The sequence below is a fragment of the Onychomys torridus genome, chromosome 3, assembly GCF_903995425.1.
Source record: "Onychomys torridus chromosome 3, mOncTor1.1, whole genome shotgun sequence".
In the NCBI taxonomy this organism is placed as follows: domain Eukaryota; kingdom Metazoa; phylum Chordata; class Mammalia; order Rodentia; family Cricetidae; genus Onychomys; species Onychomys torridus.
Window position 1 is genome coordinate 18,132,248 of NC_050445.1, and position 20,268 is coordinate 18,152,515.

The 20,268-nt window shown below is 34.7% G+C and overlaps 1 protein-coding gene across 2 annotated transcripts in view; it reads left to right on the top strand.

The window, feature by feature from the left end:
• Positions 1-20,268, top strand: part of Ccser1 (coiled-coil serine rich protein 1) — a 1,141,750-nt gene that overhangs the window by 874,116 nt on the left and 247,366 nt on the right. Inside the window, exon 11 of one of the 2 annotated variants that reach the window (XM_036181695.1) lies at positions 13,114-13,156. The exons of the other annotated variant lie outside the window; for it this stretch is intronic. Within the exon in view, the coding sequence (XP_036037588.1) occupies positions 13,114-13,156 (43 nt within the window). The remainder of the gene's footprint in view (positions 1-13,113; positions 13,157-20,268) is intronic. 2 annotated transcript variants of the gene reach the window in all.

A 20,268-nucleotide genomic window follows, 5' to 3' on the forward strand; every position in this document is an offset into this window, starting at 1 on the left:
GATATGTTTATTTCGGGGAACACACAATACTTCAGGGAACACAATACCCACCACAGTCCTTCTGGACTCAATAGAATTTATCTTAAAAATATTAGCTACTATTTATATACTAAATCCTTCACCAACCCTCTTCACAGACCTGCTAAGGGTGCGCTGCTAACATCTCACTGTGTAGATGGAAGAACTGAGGATGTAGAGATTGTTTGCAGAGATTGAAGTCCACTAATTTGCTTCTAAACATGTAGATTTAAATATTGTCATATGGAAGAGATTCCCTTTTTGCAAACTGCTGTGCATAGTTGCTTCAATCTGTAACCCCAGCCCTCCAGAGACTGAGGTAGGGGTGCTTTGAGTTTCAGGGTAGCCTTGTTTACAAAACTGAGACCCAAGCTCAAAGGAACAACAACAAACAAACAGACAGACAAAAAGAACTTTTCAATGTTGCTCTTGATCAGGCTTTAAGACTTATTGTTTGTGGATTCTCATCTTTTCCATCCTTGTATCCCAATGATTTAGTTAAGATGATACAGGACTAAGTCAAAGTGGGAGAACAAGTGAGTTAGTTCAGTTAAGTCACAATTTCTTTCTTCTTTGCTTATCAAAGTGATTTTATATTAATAACCAGTAAGTATCTATTCTGTGCAATATCTGTGGTTGTCTCTTATACATTCTTCTGCTTGTCACTTGATGATGTGCTGGAAATAAGGTCAAAACTGAACAGTCCTGGTGGGGTGTTCATAGTGGGTTGGAGATTCACAGCATGCAGGACTCTAGCCAAGCTGTTTAGATGCTTCAGTAAGTTCAACTCTTATCAACTGTAAGGGAAGATAGCATTTGACTTGGAGGATTATTGTGATTAAAGTTTTTTAAAATGTGTTTTTATTTTATCAATGATCAACATATTTAAAAACAGCATGGCAGTTAAGAACATGAATTTGATGGTAAACTATTTGGGCTCAAATCTCAACTAAAAATTTGACAAATTAGTTGATGACATTTTGCTTGTTTTCATCCTGTATAACAAAGATGAAAATACACCTATCTTGTGACTTTGTTATGGACTGAAAACAAGTAATTCACCATGCATTGAGCCCAAGATAAGCCTTCCATGCATATTTTAAATGTTACTAAGAGAACATCTGGTTAATCATACATGCTAGTTTCTGGAATCTGGTAAGCATGGAGGTATGGTTCAGACTTTTAAAGTGAGGTGCCAATGGTTAACACATCATTAAATATGTAACAGTGCCTACAATTTTATGCACTTGATGAAAACATACTGAGTGAATGAATTAGTGTGGTGTAACCTCATAGACTGCAATAGGATTAGAACTTCAAACTTTTCTGTTGAGAAGTTGACTATTTCTGTTCTTAAGGGTAGATACAGTTTTGTAATACAAATTACTGAAATCTACTAACACGTTTGTACTCTGTTCTCATGTAATGAGCAAAATTACAAGTATTTTTTTAATTAGAAGGCTCCCTAATTATTTTTATGAGTTTTAGTCACAATTACGGCATTTCTTTTATGCCTTAGTAGGACATGAAAAATTATTCAACGATATTTTGAATCAAATTCAACATCACACAAGAATATGATGGTTAAATTTCAATCCTTGTAATTTAAGCTTAAAGCTCTTATCACATAAAGACAGTATTCGGAGATACTTAATTGCTTATCTTAGGTCCATTCAGCATAATCTGAATCCATTTACCTTCAAAGCATTCATTTCTATATCAATCATAAGCCCTTCTCTAGGTTATTTATCCATCTTCAGGCTTAGCTCCATAGATCTGCACAGTAGGAATAATTTTACTTGGTACATGGGATATTGTAATATACAATAGAGATGGCATATGTGATTATTCCCTAACATGTATGAATATATGATAACTGCATGTATACTGAGTTTACTTGCTCAGGCATTCCTGGAAAAAGTCAAATAAAGTAGTTAAGCCCAAGTTCAGAGGGTCACCTCTGAATTCTGCTAGACATTCTGGCAGTTAATTTACAATGCAGGAATGAAGACTTGTTACAAATATAACTGAAATGAAAATAAAATGCTTATCAGTTCTAACTACTCTGGGTTGAAAGATGCTCTGTACTTAAATTTGATGTTCTGTGCTTAAATTTTTGTAGCTTACTGTAAATGTATTAAAAATGATGTTTATTTATTTGGCTTCATATGCTTACCATAAGATCTCAAATTACTGATTTTCCTAAATACATATCGGTTGACATTATATTACGAAATGGGCAGTTAACTGAAGGTGTTGAGCTCTGTAAAATAAGCAACACACATGATCGTAGCTCTTACTCAAGTGTTTGTCTCAGGCAGAGTCCTTCAGCTCCCTAAGTCCAAATCACTACTTTTGTACTTTACACTCAGGCATGATGTGGTACACATTGAAGGCATGCTCATTGTTGCCATTAGATTTGAGAACACAAACCCATACACAGAAGACCCCGAATCTCTGAGAAGAAAAGCTTGATAGAAAGATGCTAATGAAAATTACTGATCTTGTAAAGCTTTTGAAAATAAAGAACAGGGGGGCTCCCAGGCTCTCAAAAGAGTCCAAACTTGAAAATCCCTTTTCTTTAATGTGTGTAAAAGTGAATCACTATGAAATATTTCTAAAAATTTGTTGTTAAAGCAGGGCAATTTGAAGTTCCTTCAAGTGTCATCAATATGAAAGGAATATTGCTTGTTTCTAATGCAGACTGTATGTATTCTTAACATGGACAAGTGAGGGGATCTTGGAAATAATCATATTTCCATGTACCAAAACCATAAAGTTGCTCCCTGCTGACTTTTAACAAACTGCCAGCATGAAAAACTAATGATGGTTGAGCAGAGAAGTGTCTTGTAATTTTCCCAAAGCAATTTGTATTATGCTCATTGACTACCTTCCTCAGAGGATCACAAGTTACGTTTTCTTATCGAATAACTGTAAAAAAAAAGAAAGGCTGCTCAGTTTTGTTTTTAGTATTTAAATATTTCCTGCAGTTTTATCATTTTGATGCTTTCACAATAAATACACTATTTGTAGCTAACCAGAGGAATGTGGCTTGACATCTTCCAGTCTGTTGGAGCACATAGGCCTGTGCTCAGTTATTAGTGCCTTTGTGGTACAGTTTACATAAAGTTATTCCAAATTCTTTATTCTTTAATGAGTAGATCACTTTCTGGGGGAAAAAAAAAAAGCTGTCCAACTTTTTTCTAACACTTGAAGCTTCCTTTACTCTTATACAAAGCACAATCCTAGATGCTTTCCCAAGAAACACTTTCATATTCCAATTGTGAAACCTACATTTAATTAAACATACTGTAGTTCACATTCTTAAATTCTGATTGCTGTTGTGGAGAAATCCAAAAATAATACTTTTCGTTTAAATACTATGCACATAATCATGACTACAGAAAGTGAAATTTTGTTATAAATTCAAATATGAAACCTGGATAGTAATAAAGTTTATTGAAATGTTATAAACTATACTATTTATCTGAAAGCATGTGTTTCCAAAATTGTCTCTTTGTGCTTATTTGTCTTTATTACCTTTAATTGTTCAGGAGCAGATATATTATTTTCTTTCAATTTATTTATTTTAGACAAGTCCTTACAATGTAGCCTGCACTGAACTATAACACAAAATCTTTAGGTATCAGCTCCATTTGTGGATGTTATAGGGCATATACCACATTCTAATAGAGAAACCAATTGTCCTTATATCAATTTCACCAAGCCACAATAAGAAAATACAAGAACTACCTAGGTGACATATTTTTTAAATGTCTCAATTTGGATTTTTAATAGACACTGACTTCCATTTTCAGCCTAAGAGAATATTTTCTAAAATAGCTCTATAAATGTGAAAATTTTGTATTGGCTTTTCCAATCAACCTTTGGAATTGTAATTGATTTAGAAATCCTCCATTAAATAAACCTTATTCTGGAATATTCATTATTTGCTGTAAATAAACAACTGAATTGAAAACTGAAGTATTGAATAAATATTTTTAAATCATAAACTAAAATATATTAGTCTAGGTAGAAACTCATAAACTATATCCAAGAGCCCAGAGATACTGTGAATTAGGGAAAATTTCTGCATAAATGATAATTAGCATGTATATTGTGTATATATATATATATATCATATATAGCACACATATATTGAATATATTATACAGTACATACATATTATATAGCATTGCTATATATACCACATATTGCATATATTATATATTATATATAATCTGATAATTGGTTTTTGACAATGCATGTTTCTGTCAAGCTTTATGCATATGTTAAAACATATGTATGAACCAATTCAACATTCAGCTACTCATTCCAAACATTAGGACAATGTTCCCACCCCTGCTGCTGGGCACCACTCTCCTGCCTTGTTCGTTGTTTAGCATGAGGTGAGTCTCCCACTGTACTGCCTATACTTGGTGAGTTATTTCCCCTGGGACTACTTGTTTTAGTTTGCATTACTCAAGCAATTTTTTGTTAGGTCAAAGAGTTCGACATTAATCAGAAATATCAACTGAAGAGAACAGGAAAATGGAGTTCAATGTTTTAGGAAGAAAACACTGAAACTTTGAGGGAATTGATTAAATACATAAGCACCAGCAATATTCAAATATTTTGCAAGAAAGTTTAAGTTCAAATACAAGTTTAGAGAAGAGGGGGTTATAGAATGTTATTGTAAGGTGTGTTACTTTTGTTTATGTTGCCTTTGTTTAACTCTGTGAAGCTGTGTTACTATGCCTGTCTAAAACACCTGATGGTTTAATAAAAAGCTGAACAGACAATATCAAGGTAGGAGAAAGGATAGGCAGGGCTGGCAGGTAGAGAGAATATATAGGAGAAATCTGGAGGAAGGAAGATCAAGAAGCGAGAGAGGCAGAAGGAGGGGGCCAGCTACCCAGTTACACAGCCAGTCACAACATAGGAGTAAGAGTCAGAGTTACAGAAGTAAGAGAACAGGAAAAGCCCAGAGGCAAAAGGCAGATGGGCTAAGTTAATTTATGAAAAGCTGGCAAGAAACAAGCCAAGCTAAGGCTGGGCATTTATAAGTAAGAATAAGCTTCTATGTGATTTATTTGGTAGCTGGGTGTCAGGTCCCCCAAAAGACCAAAGACCAACTAACAACAGGAGGATAGTTGGCAGGGTGAATATGATCCCAGGCTGTTATCTATATATATGAATGTTAGTGTCACATGAAGTCAGTTAATATTATATATATTGCATTAATTTAAATTTAACAAGTACAAAGCATACTCCAAAATAAATAATTTATGTAAATACAACTATGATCACTCCTAAGTTTACCAGCCATCACTGTGAGTGACTCATCATGTTGTCTATTGGGAGGGCACCTACTTAATATACTTATCATTATCTAGACATATAGATTCAATATGATCTAACTACAGGAAATGGAATTCCTTGGCTGTACAAAAGTTCTATGATTCAGTTCCTTTCTTACTACTTATTGGGTGTTATTTATTCAGGTCCACACTGCTTTCAAATTTCTTAGTGTTTTGAACCCTTGAATCTAGATAACTAGTGATACTATACTTTCACTATGAAATCTTAATCAGGTATAGTTTAATGCACACATGCAAACCTGTATGCATGTATGTGTGTGCAAATGTATGTGTGTGTGTGTGTGTGTGTGCGTGTGTGTGTGCGTATGTGTGTGTGTGTGTGTGTGTGTGTGTGTGATTATATCAAGTTATGTTTTGAGATAAGGTGTCCCTGGCCTGAAACTTGACAACCAAGTTAGGCTGGCTGTCCCTTCTTCCCTAGTACTAGAATTATAGCCATGGTGACCACACCTACATATTTTAAGTGGGCTCTGGAATTGAACTGAAGCTCTCACCCAGGAAAAGCAAATACTTTGTTGACTGAGCCACTTCCCTGGCTCCGAATTCAAAATTACTTAGCCAATAAAAACATAAACATGTCTAGATTATCTCCTTCTTTTCATATCTCACAATTTACTTTTAACATTTCCTGACAGTCTGAAATTTTTTTTGGCACCAATAGATAGACTTAAAAACCAGATAAAAGGAGGCTTCCAAATTTGTTATTATAGTTCTGATTTCCACTTGTATATGTCAGGTGTACGTTTTAAAATTCCTCTGCCTTGTTTCTTCTATGAGATAACTCAGTCATTTTTCCCTTTGTTTTTTTTCAGTAAAATCTGTACAGATTATCATAAATGGTACACCTATGTCAAGCAATGAAATTTAAGTTAAAAGACAATATCTGTCTCCATTTCCACTGAAACAAAACAAAAACAGCAAAACAATGCCTCCTTTTCATATACCATCCTCAGCATTATCTTGTCTTCCCATTGCTTTTGTAGTGTGAAGAGCATTTAATTTTAAAATACTTAATGTTGATAATAGTGGTATCTTAGGCAGAGAAGAGAATTGTTAGAGGGATGCATGTCAGATCGTTTGTGCCCTCACATTAACACTCAGAACAAACTGCTTCTTATTGTAGCAAATGTCAGTACCCTCCTTGATCACCTTCTTCTGGGAAGTGGCTTACTTAGTTTCAAAGGGATATAATAAAAGAAAGAGCTCTGGGGCAGTTTTAAGCAATGTAAATGTCACATTGTAGCTAGAGTTTTTCTGGTCCTGCTTGGCCTCAGTCAAGACAAGTCTCTTTCACCCACCAGTCTCACAGCTGCTCAGACCCAACCAAGTAAACACACAAAGACTTATATTACTTATAAACTGTATGGCTGAGGCAGGCTTCTTGCTAACTGTTCTTATATCTTAAATTAACCCATTTCTATTAATCTATAAGTTGCCACATGGCTTGTGGGTTACTGGTATCTTAACATCTTCTCATGGTGGCTGCTGGCAGCGTCTCTCTGCCTCCACCTTCCACTTCCCAGGATTCTCCTCTCTCCTTGTCCTGCCTATACTTCCTGCCTGGCTACTGGCCAATTGGATTTTATTTATTAAGCAATCAGAGCAACACATTTAACATACAGAACATCCCACTATATCACAGGAAAGTTATTACTAGTTAGAAGGAACCAATAGCCTTCGTCTCTGCCTTGTGGAGTTCCCCAAATACAGAGGGTTGCGATTCTATTATAAGTTAAAATGATAAAGCACACAGGTGAATTTCCTAATGGACAAGACTACATTCCACATTCTCAGCATACTTTAGGAGTTCATACCCATCTCTTGGGATTTTGGCTGAAGAAACAACACAAGGGGGCTCAATTAAGAAATCAATTATATCCTTAAATTCATTTAAGAAGTCATATTGTCTGCTTTCACAAACTTCTTTACTTTTGCCTTATAAAGACAGCAGTGATTGAAAATTAGTGATGCAGGCATCTGTATTAATAATGTTTGTCACAATGCCCATTTGCTATCCTATACCAATGCTTAGCAGCATTGCAAGGAGGTACAGAACGCCATATGCTTATTTTCCTCAGTTAGCAGTAGCTATTTCTCACAGGCATAGAAGTGGTTACACCTTCTGCATTATTTGTGACTCATCATTAACCCTTCAGTTTCTCAGTTCTGGGTTTCTTCTAGGCTGCTGATAAAATAATATGTCTCACAAATACCTTCTTTTAATATTTTTATTTTACTTTTAAAATTTTAATTTCTTTTACTTTCTAATAGTTAAGAGTACTAATACCAAATCACACTGATGTAATCTTTTCGAACTTCTCTGCTATACCTTTCAGTGTGAAAACCATGGCTAGTGAATAAACCTGGGCTTGTGGTCTATGGTGACAACTGAGAGCTGGCCTGGTTCCCAAGGTCTTGAGTTGTGTCTAAACCACGTATTGAGTACAAAATGCTCTGTCTGTGAAAGGGTAGCTTTGCCTGTAAATACTTTGCTTGGCTGGCTGGATGAACAAATGACTTGATCACTGTCTGTCAGCCACAGTAGCAGATCAAGTTCATGGGTTTGGCAGGCATATATCCCAAAAGGGATTTAAAGAAAGAAAGAAAACAGTTACTGTGGTTTATTTGGCAAATTAATATAAACTGTAATGTTATAAATTATAAAATAAATTGTGTTTAGAATCTAAGTGAATACACACTAGTACATAGTTGTTATATGATTTAGGTGTCTCAAATACCCAAATCTAGATGTTTTCATTGTCAAGGAATAATTTTCCAGAGTGCACAATTTCTGCACTATTAACCTGTGTATTTTAATTAGCTTTTTAGAGACAATGTTAAGTAATAAACATAAGACTTCATTCTTCATAAGTTTAAAAAGAAATCATACCAAAAGTGTAGTGGGTAGCCATTCCAGCCTTGGCCTGGAAGTTCCAGCCCCCATTGAGGTTTTGATAATGGTCATGCCTACAAGGCAGGGCTGAGAGAGGACTGAAGACCCAGGATTAAAATGCGAGGGATCTCTTTTTTGGTGCCTGGACCCTGGACCCTGGAGGTAGACCAAGCAGAGTTCTCCAGAGAACATGGCAGGACTGTGCCATACCTTTGCCAGATCCTACAACCTACCTATCCCTCCATTTGTAAGTTATGCCACAAAATAAACCTCCCTTTAACTATGTGGAGTGGCCTTAATAATTTCACCAATACAAAAGAAAGAGGCTACATTAGAATTGTGATATCTTTGTGAGAGATGTACTGTCACCATTGAAAATCATACCACTTCTATAGTTAAAATAGTTACATTAACTAAGTTTTGATCTCACATATGACACAGTGGGGCCAGGGTCACATTCACCTTTTATTCATAAGTGATCATTTCAGAGGTTGCATCTTTATCTCTGTGCTGAAACGTTTATGCTTCTCTATTTCTCTGGAGAGTTGGTGTTCCTAAAACCATTTCAATATCAAGAACCTTCTGACTTTGGATGAGCCTATGGGAATGTATTTAAAACTGTATTTTTCTAACACTTCCACGTCCCCTTGTTTCTAATATACACTGTTGAATAATGTTAGATTAGCTTCTTGATAGCTACATTTCTGAGATCCCAAACAAGAGAGAGTCACCAAAACCATAAAGATTATTGTGAATTCTTTGGTGAACAAATTGTGCCTGATGTGAAGTTGCAAGAAGCTATTTATAATTGCTTACAGCACTGCAAGCTTATTATATTTTTCTGTAGAAATATTAATACATTTGATTCTTATAGCTCAAGACTTAGCAGAAGTGTGTTCCACACATTTGAATAATTTTGAATTCTGAAGTTGCTTGCTTAACCACAGGCTTTTGAATACAGGGTTAAGAATTTTCTTCTGTTCATATTTCAATTCAGTTCTAGCAGTGATTTGCCTTCCACTTGTGTGCCTGGGGCCAGTGAATCTACTTTTTTATTACTTCCCATTTTTCTAGGAAAGCAGCATTGACTTTAAGCCCAATGTGATCATACATTGTTTAATCCTTGTCTGTATTCAAAGTGCACACCTACATCTCTTTCTACTAAGTGCTTCTAGATATGTAAAAAGTAATAAACGGGTTTATTGCAACTAAGTGCATGTGTGTGTGTGTGTGTGTGTGTCTGTGTGTGTGTGTGTGTGAGACATGCATACTTTCTGCAGCATTTATTGATTTATTTTTATGGATATCTGAGTTTCACATTTCACATCCCTTTTGCGTTAGAGAAACTTGTACTAATTTCCAGTCTCATTTATAAGGAAAGTACTTTTTTTTTTTTTTTTGATTTTTTGATTTTTTGAGACAGGGTTTCTCTGTGTAGCTTTGGGCCTTTCCTGGATCTCACTCCATAGACCAGGCTGGCCTCAAACTCGCAGAGATCCGCCTGCCTCTGTCTCCCAAGTGCTGGGATTAAAGACGTGTGCCACCACCGCCTGGCTTAACTAAAGTATTTTTTTTAAATGACAACCATCCCACTTATAAAATTCCCCAAATAACATCTAACTGTGTCCTTCATCTTCATATTCACCTTGAACATAAAGGGTCAAGATCTACAAAGTCCACAGTGATTCTGTGGCACCAAAACAGTTTAGTTCTGCATCCATTAATGCCATGGAAATTAATTTTGCTACCAATTCTTTCTCATATATTAATTAGACATGAAATAATGACATGCTCTCACCAAATGTTAAAAACCCTTAAACAGAGGCAATGATATCCATGAACTACACTATGTATGAAAATGTGTCTGGGTATATTATTTCTGTTGGATTTATTAAGCAGCTGTAATTAAATTAAACACTGGCTTCTTTTTTATTGTGACTTGAATGAAGGTTTTCTGAATCTTGACTGGGGAAATTGAATTATAACTTATGAAATTTTATTTTAACGGATACTCTGTAATAGTAGATGGCTTTTAAAGAACCAATTCTTAAGAAAGAAAATGGTTTAGAATGAAAACAATGTGGATAAATTGGAGAATTAAGCCCCAATCATTACATCTGCTCAAAGCTTTTCTTTCTATTGTCTCTAGATTGCTTATGCTAAACAGTGTTTCTAAGCAGAATACATTTTTCTATCAATGATTAATCTCTCTATGGTAATATTTGATCATTTTCTAACCCAGCCTACATAGTACTAGGGAAAATTATCATATTTTCATTCATTTATTCTTAACCGAAACAAACATATTAGTTTATAAAGTCTAGGCCGAAAAAATGTTTGCATTGTAATGAAGAGCTATTATGCATTAGATTATATAGTGATGGATTACAAATGAAAGGCAAGTTCTTAGTCTTCATTAGAATTCTGTTGAATCTCCTTCACTTACTCATCAAGGAATCTTTCCAAATATTCTTAACAAATTTGAAAATTTATGAGATACGGAAATTAATATAATTTAAAATTTTTATTGTCAGATTTACTATTTGTGTCTTAAAGAAGAAATAGATCTAAAATGTTTATATTTTTTAAATTGAGGTAATACAGTAAAATAACTCAAAAGAAAAAACCTGTGTAAATTTTTATACCTAATAATATATGTACAGATAACGATGACAGTAAATATAAATTGAATCTTACAAAATGAATCTCATGATTCTTGCATATAGGAAGCCTGTGACTTATGTCAAGTAAACTTGTTTCTTTTTATGGTAATTTAGAATCTGCCAGGATTTTTATCTCTCCTCTAGACTCTAGATCTCCCTTGGAAACTTTCCAATGTGAATAGTAGAGGAACATTTCTACTATTCCTCAAATGAAGAGCTGTATTAAAACATATGTTACCTACTGTGATTTCTGCCCTGATTCTAAAATTTACCTAATCGTGTCCTTCCAATGATCCATACCAGCAACTTGATGCTTCAAAAATCAAAAGTCCAGTTTCTGCAAATAGAAAATTAGAAAGACAGTGTTTATTCATACTTCAAGGTTTTATTTCAATAGTAAGGGTTTTTTTTTTGTTTATTTGTTTATTATAGGAATCATTTTGAATGCTCAAATATCTCCACTAATAAAATAATGGTTATATTTCGGGTTTGGGGAATATTTTTTCTATTTAATATTAGAAGAGTTTAGTGTTCTTGTGGTGAGTGACTTGTAAAGGTTTTACTAAAATTCTGCAATTTTTTTAAAGTACTTTAGTTACAAGTATCTATCTACAGTAACAAAAAATATCCTAAGGAAATCACCACTGACCAAAATATATCCTTCTTTCTAAAAAGATTAGAGATATAAACAAGCCTCAGACAGAGAAAATTTTAGTGACAGATTTGGAGGACTCATTTTTATGTCTGAATGGAAGGAAGGGTTCATTTGTTTTAAGAGGTAAGTCCATTTGGGGTGAACTTATATTACCAAGGCTATATTGCTATTTGCTATTTCTTTATTTAAGAATTTAGTTTTATGCATGTGTATGTGTGTGTCAGTCATTATTAGGGGTATCCATGGAGGCCAGAAGAGGACATTGAAATCCCTGGAAATGGAGTTATAGGTGGTGAGGTACAGGAAATGAATTCTGCCAACTGGGTGTGGTTGCCCTTACAGAGCAGCAGGAACTCTTAATGGCTGAGCCACCTCTCGGGCCCCTGCAATGAGTTCATTACATTCTGGCAACAAGAATCCCCCTATTAACAACTTAACCAGGTTTGAAAACTTGGATAGGCTCTTAACTGCTTCAAAGCTAAAAAAAAAAAAAAAAAAAAAAAAAATCATTTAATTTTAGAAAGTTTTCTCTTCAGTAAAAATGGGAAAGATAATAAATAAAAGCTGAAAGTGGTGGACAGCCAAATCAAAGTTGAAAATGGTCACCAGCCAAAAGTTTTAGTAATCTTGGTAATCAAATTTTGAAGTGATGAGCACTGGAATATCACAGTAAAAGAAGAAAATAAATGTTAACTTTTCAATATATTTAGCCTGTGTTGATTATTATATTTATAAATAATCAATGATATAGAGATTTCAATTATAATCTTAGATATTTTTGGCAAAAATTATAATATATTTTGGAACCAGCAATAAAAATCTAAATTTAACTTGTTGTATGTGCTTGTAGAATACACTGTACTGGAGGATTATGACAAGTGTTGTGTATACTATCAGGCTCGCTGTGGTGTTCGCCACACAACATTCACCATTCATATCATCATTTGATAATCTTTCATGTCTATTGAATTGTGCTGCTTTGCAATCATCAATTTTTGTTGAAGCAAAAATCTGGGACATTTTTCATGTTATTGATGTTTTTTTGCATAGTGTCTGAGTTAGAACACAGAAAAGAGCAATTCTTGCTGTTCTGTGTTCTAACTCAGAAAAGAGCAATTCCTGATGTACTGCTTATTTAAAAGACAAGCAACAATGTCATCTGCTAAGGACATGGTGCAAGGGAGCCTACTTGATAAGGAAGTAGCTTCATAATACATGTGTTCTACTTTTCTCAGAATTCCTACTCAATTTAAATGCTTTCATTTTTAACTATAATTTTTATCTTCTTTACTTTGCTTTATTTTATATTTAATCTCCTTAAACATCCAAAATAGGAGCTCAGCAAACATCCAATATAGGAGTTCAACCTTATTTCTAAAATCAGCTTCTTTAATTTTTACTTATTTACATTTCTGTTCATATATTTCATTCATTTCAACCCCCCACTTTCTACTGTTAATAATGCTGATATCATTTGCTCCAAAAAATGTGTTTTATTTCCAGGGCCCAGCTTATGGGAATGTTCCTGTACCTTCTCGCAGGCAATGTGAGTCTCTTAACTTTAGCTCTGTGTTGTAAACATGGCTCTGTGTCCTGTGCTGTAGCATGGCATGCTGACTGAGACCAGTGCCCACAGGTCAATATGCAATCTATAGTGTTGTATATTACCTATGATGTATTTGTAGTAGATGGCTCCCTTTGCCTCTTCCTTATCTGTTTGTCATTTCCAAGCTCATTTAAGAAAAGCCATATTGCAGTACAGCCAAATATACTAAGACTTCAGTAATGACTCAAAGTCTGGGGCAGAGAAAGTAATTGATGTAATACATTTTTAAAAAAATTTGGAAACAATGAGAACACTTTCTCTGTCAGTGAATCATAAGGCTTTCATCAACCCTAACTTCCTTTTTTTTTTTAATATTCAGAGTTTTCATACCTCATAAGTTGTGGTTGATCCCAAGTTTGAAAGACCCTTCCTAATGAGTTTACAAAAAGACATCTGCCTTCCAGTGGAAGTAGAACAAAGTGACTTTCTAAATGTTTTCTTTCATTTCTAAGTCAGTACATTCAGAAAATTAAAATTAATCTGTAAAATTTAAAACCACAGATTTTTTACAACCTTACACTGCAATTGTCATAAACCCGATGGCAGTGCTGATGTCTCTGGCAGCTTGTCTATGATAGTGTGTCACTGAGAAATGTACCTGTGACTTTGCCAGCAGACTTTGAGGAACAGCTGTTCTCATTACCCATCCCACCCTGCTCTGTCCCCCTACATAGCTGCTATCAGTTGACTTGGTTTCTTGCCTCCATTACCAACCGCTTGAGCTACAAACCCCCGTCAATCTAATTATGTCTAATGATATCTGCCAATGCGTTCTCTTTAATTTGATGCCTTGGGGAGTGAAACGAACAGTCCAGTTTGCACAATGTTCATTTTAACCATTTTCAGTTAAAAATACCATTTGATGACAGTTACAAAGGGAGATTAATGAATTAATAATAAAACACTGCACATTGTGCTTTTTATAAAGTGACCAAAACAACAAATAAAACTGTACACTTAGTATTTCCTTCATCATGAATTAATTTTGGTTGTTTGAAATTTGTGAATAAAGTTAAAGTCAAAAAGAACTGTTAGTATGAATAACTTAGAGATATTGAAATTGACAGAAAGTTAATTGTCATCACAGGTGATAAATTATATTTTTATATCTCTCCTTTTATTCTTCTATTATCTAAATTTCTAATGATTATTATAAATAAGACTAATTTTACCTAGTTATTTTTACAGTACTAATTGGTAAGATTGAAACCTACGGCAAGAAATTCCAGAATATGAGATATGTTTTGATTTAGGTTTGCTTTGTTAAGGAGGAGCAAATCGCTACTCTTTACATAAGTTAAGCACTGAGCATGGAGATTGCTGTAACAATAGGGTTCAGTCCTGACTTCTGGGGAATTGGCATCACTATGTCCTGTGAAATCATAAATGTAAATAAAATGGTTGTGAAAGTATTTCTTTTGATTTTAATAAAATCATTCCTTACTTTTACAAAATAAAAGGACATAGCATAAAAATTTTCATATAGATTTGATTTCAGATCATTGGCTCTGGTTAAGTGAGAATTAAGAAAAAAATCAGGGGCTGGAGAGATGGCTTAGAGGTTAAGAGCACTGACTGCTCTTCCAGAGGTCCTGAGTTCAATTCCCAGCAACCACATGGTGGCTCACAACCATCTGTAAGGAAATTTGGTGCCCTCTTCTGGCCTGCAGCCATACAGGCTGTATACATAATAAATAAATAAATAAATCTTAAAAAAAAAAGAAGAAAGAAAGAAAAAAATCAGAAAGGAAAGAAGAGTATACATTGTATCTTTAAGGCTGCAGATGCTTAGTTATACTTGTGTATCAGTAGACAGTACTTTGAAACAGACTGGAACAGCAAGCATATTAAGCTTTTTAATTTAGAGGCCTTATGATATTTTCTTGAGAGTGAGTCCTCAGATCTTTGCCTCATAGCAGTGCAGCTCCGTGGTGTCTTACACAGCATATATAATTGAGGTGATTTTTGAAAACATTGTATAGTAATTATAGTTTATAATACACATGAACATAAGCACTGGCATTCACAGCTTCCCTTCCTTTATCCACTACACATGTGTCCAGCTAGACCTAGTTCAAATGATTTTGATTCAGTGTGTTATGTTGTTGACTATATCAGAAAGGAGCTCATACTGTCTTAAAGACATGGATGACAAGTTTTTTATTTTTGTTTTATTTGATGTTAAAAGCTTCTTTAATGTACAACTGTTAGTTGTAATACTGTACTTAATTAAACTTTTTTTGTGTGTTATCCTGAATCACAATCTTGGGAAGAGAGAGATTTCTTGAGAGATTAGGTGATTAAGAGCATGAATCTACAATGAGAGGATTCATGACATTTTGAAAGGCTATGTTGGCTTAGTTAACATGCCTGTGTATAAATTTATCTAGTAAATAATGATCATCAAAGTTAAAAAGAAAAGAAACAGTATTGCTAAATAATTTTTACCTCCAGAAAAAATTCTTGAATGATCATGTCTGAAGGATGAGTCTTAGAAAATTATTTGAATTTTTGTAAATCACCACATGAATTTCCACACATGATATATGTTTGCCCAAATCTCTAATGTCCTGAACATGATAGCTGACTTTTCAGTGAAGTTCTGTACCATATGGAAAGATGAGGGGAAAAAAAAGACAAAACACAATATTCTGTCAAATGGTAGAGCAATCAATAGAGTCAGATATGTAGATACTAGAAGTATGAGACAGGAGAGTTTAAATGGTCGTAATTGTGTTTAATTCTTTAATGGAAGAGTTTCAGAAGGAGAACATGTCCACTTTCAGCAGAAAATGATGTAAAATAGAATCAAAAGGAACCTGCAGATATTAAATACTCAACAAATAGGATGAATATCTGTGATGGTCAATTTTATAGATATGTCATAGTCATGGAAAGAAATATGAATCTGAATATGGCCTACAGAAATGACCAAGCTGTAAAACAAAGGGCAAAGGGTGGAATAAGCTTTAACAGTCACAGAAAATCGAAGGGCTTTGGAAAATAATCACATGCTTTTATTTACTTGTGTTCAGTCTCAGTGAACACACAGCTAGCGCAGAAGAAACACTGAAAGATAATAGCCACAAATAGCACAAACCAAATTATAGATCCAAGAAGATTAAAGGAGAAACAACAGAAAACAGAAAAAAAAAACAAAAACAAAAAACAAACAAACAAACAAAAAACTGTAACCTGGAACATCATACCCCAATTGCTGAAAATCAGAGTAAGAGGGGCTGGAAGGGAGACCACAGTGGTAAAGAAATCGCAAATACAGTAAAACAGAAGAAGATTAGAGAAGGCTTCGGGGGACGTCTTTACAAAGCACAGGACCAGTAGGCTAATTTTTTTTTAATGCTAAAGCACCAACAAAAAGATCATTTTCACAGTATTTATGTGATTCATTTATCCTTCTTCTTCAGTATTTTTTGTAGATACTTGTTTGTATGTGTACTCAGGCATTCCTTGATCAACATGGTTTTACAACAGATGTTAATAGTTCATGGTGAGGCAGAGATTTTTGAGCCCAATATGCTACTGATGACAGAAAGGAATTAGCACTATTAAATATCCAGCAATTCATTATCTATTTCATGCATCTATACAGTTTGTACTGCCGTGATATAACTATTTCCACTTACTCTAAATTAGCATAGTAATTTTCTAATCAAGCACATTAAAATGTTGGCACTGATTTTCCTTTGTCAAATGCAATAACTAAACTTTCATTAATCAAGAGAATTGCCTATTGTGAAATCATTTTTAAGCAGAATAACACTTAATGATGGAAAATTGAAGCAACAACTGTAGTAGAGAAGAAGTGTGGGGATAACCACATAACACATGATGAAACTATTTTATGTTCTTATTTTAACTTTTTTCTTTAAAATACTTGGTAAGCTGAGTAATTCAGGCAATAATAAAAGATCATCTTGGAAATTAATAAATTCTGGAAATTAGAATTCTCATCTTATTAAGAAAGCAAATATTTTTCCTGTTTACTTGTTATTTTATAACTATTTTACTTTACCTAGTATTAATAAATACTTGTTAGGATCCCCAAATGGTGTATTCTACATTTACTAACACTGAAGATGAATATCAAGGTCACTAATATCATAAAAATGATTGTCTAAATGTAGGTAACACATTGAAGACATGTGTTAACAAATATAATTTATGTTAGTATTAAGGTAGCATTGATTGTGGATTCATTTCATTTAATTTGTTCTGATTCATAAAGTAACAAAATATTCGAATGTTCCTAGCAGAGGAATATAAAACAGCAGTGTGTAGTAGTCAATGGTCTAATAGAATTAGACCTGTTGGTTCCAATTTATCCTTATTAAAGTTAAGGTTTGAGAGGCATTACTAATGCCCTGGTGCTATTTGAAACATTTTGTTCTTTCTTAGTCTGACAAGCTGTCATGTCTTCCATGGATTTATTTTAATTGAAGGACATATTTTTCATGCAATATATTTATGATCACAATTTCCCTTCCCTAGCACCTCCCAGAACCTGCCTACATCCCCACTAACCCAACTGCATGGTTTCCCTCTCTTTCTTTAGAAAATAAACATACAAGTGAAAAATAAAAGAGCCATAAATGTTAAAGAAAAATAGAAGCACAAACACACAAATTCCATAAAAACCAAAATTAGGAATCATAATATACAAACAAAAAGTCAGTAAGACAAAAAGGATCCAAACAAATCAATACGAGAGGAAAAGTCTACAAAAGTACTTTTTGAGTCCATGTTAGGTTAGCTATCTACTGTTAGGCATGGGTTCTTCCCTTACATGTGGTTTATATACCCAGTGAGACTCTACTAGAGAGAACTAATTTTTCCTTTGCAAGCAGCTATCAATTAAAAATAGCTTCTTAGGGAATGGAATCTATATCCACTTTCCATTCTCAGTGCTGGGACCCCATCTTGCTTGAACCTGTGAGGCCCTGTGCTTGATGCCACAGTCTCTGTGAATTCCAATGTGTGTCAGGCCTGTTGTGTCTGACAGACACTGTTCCTTGGTGCCATCCATCCCCTCTGGCTCTGATAATGTTCCCATGTCCTTGCTCCTTGGAGCTCCCTGACCCCTGAGCAGATGGGTTTGATTAAGATATCCCATTTATGACTGAGTATTCTAAGGTCTCTTACCCTCTGCACATTGTACAGCTGTGGATTTCTGTGTTAGTTCTTATATACTGCAAGAGGAAGTTTCACTGATGCTGTCTGAGCAAGGCACTGATCTACGGCTATGGCAGAACAACACTAGGAGTCATTGTCTTACTATGTTATTTTAGCCAAACAATAAATTGCTTTTTTTTTTTTTCCTAGCCCATGTCCTATCCATTCTCAGGTTCTTAGTCACTAGAAAAATATCAGGCAAGTTTCCATCTTAGGGAGTAGGCCTTAAATCCAATCAGAGAGTGGTTGGCTACTCTCACAAACTCTGTGCTACTTCATCAGCAGTTTGTCATGCAGGCAGGTCATTGTTGTAGGCTGCAGAATTGTAGCTAAGTTTTGGGTTACTTTTCTCTTCTGGTAGCTTGCAGATTACCTTTCAGTTCTTGTCGTCCAGGACTACAAATCAATATGGGTGAATGTATTAGTTAGGCACTAGCTGGAATTCTCCTTGTTCAACGAGATATTTAAGTGGTATCTTCAGCAACAGGAGCTTATAGTCAGTGTGAAGTACAACCACAAAGGTTGGGTATAGAGTAAGGGACAAAATGGGAGGTAAAGATCTCGCAGGGAAGAATAAATAGTCTTACCAACATCCTGAGATGCTAGTGGGTTTTCATGGGTCCTTTTGAGGCAATGAATCAATTATATTTAGCCCATTTCTGGCACAGAATATTTCACATAGAGCTGAAAAATGTCTAGTCAGGGCATTGCCTTCTTCATTGTTTGGTGAGTCCATCTACATTTTTTCCACATGTGTGTATATTTTAAGAAGAATCTACCATTTTAGGTTTCCAGATAACCCCTCAAATTGCCCTTCGTGTTCTTCTTTATCTCTTTCCATATTCACTCATTCACTCCTTTCCCTTCTCTTTGACCACTGCTCTACTCTCTGTCTTTCCATGGCTATCTTTTCCATTTCCCTTAGTTAAGAGATATCCCACCTTGCCACCCCATCCTTTACTAATGTTTGCAATTACACGTACTGTAGCATGCCCATCACTCACTGATAGAAGTATGGACAGTTTCTAATTTTTTGCTCTATGCTTAGACAGAATAAAATGAACATGAATGGGCAAGTACCTCTGCAATAGCATGTAGAGTCCCTTGGATATATGCCCAGGAGTGGTATAGCTGGATCTTAAGGTAGATCTACTACTAGTTTCCTGAGGGAATACAACACTGATTTTCCATGCAGTCTGTGTAAGTTTGCACCTCCAGCAGCAATGGAGGAGTGTTCCCCTTTTCCAACATACTTGCCAGTATAAACTATCATTTGGTTTATTAATTTTGGCCATTCTGGCTGAGGTAAGGTGAAATTGCAAAGTGATTTTAATTTGTGTTTCCTTATGCGCTGAGAATGTTTAACACTTAAGTGTTTCTCAGCCACTTATGCTTCATCTTTTGAGAATTCTGTTTAGTACTGTAACTCGTATTTTAATTTGGTTCTTTGTTTTCTTGATGCTTATTTTTATAGTTCTTCATATATTTGAGATATTAACCCTCTATCAGATGTGTGATTGGTAAAGATCTTTTCCCATTGTGTTCCGTGCTGCTTTGCCCAAGTGATGATGTCCGTTGCCCTACAGAAGCTTTTAAGTTTCATGATGTTCTATTTATTGATTTTTGTTCCCAGTGCTTATTATGTGCCTGATGTTCTGATCAGAAAGTCCTTTCCTGAGCCAATGAGTTCGAGACTGTTTCTTATGTTGTCTTTTAGATTTGTGGTATTTGGCTTATGTTGGGGTTTTTAATCCATTTGTAGTTGAGTTCTGTGGAGAGTGATATATGTATATATGAATGTATTTGCATTCTTTTATATGAAGTCATCCAGTTTGACCAGTACCATTTGTTGAAAACACTAC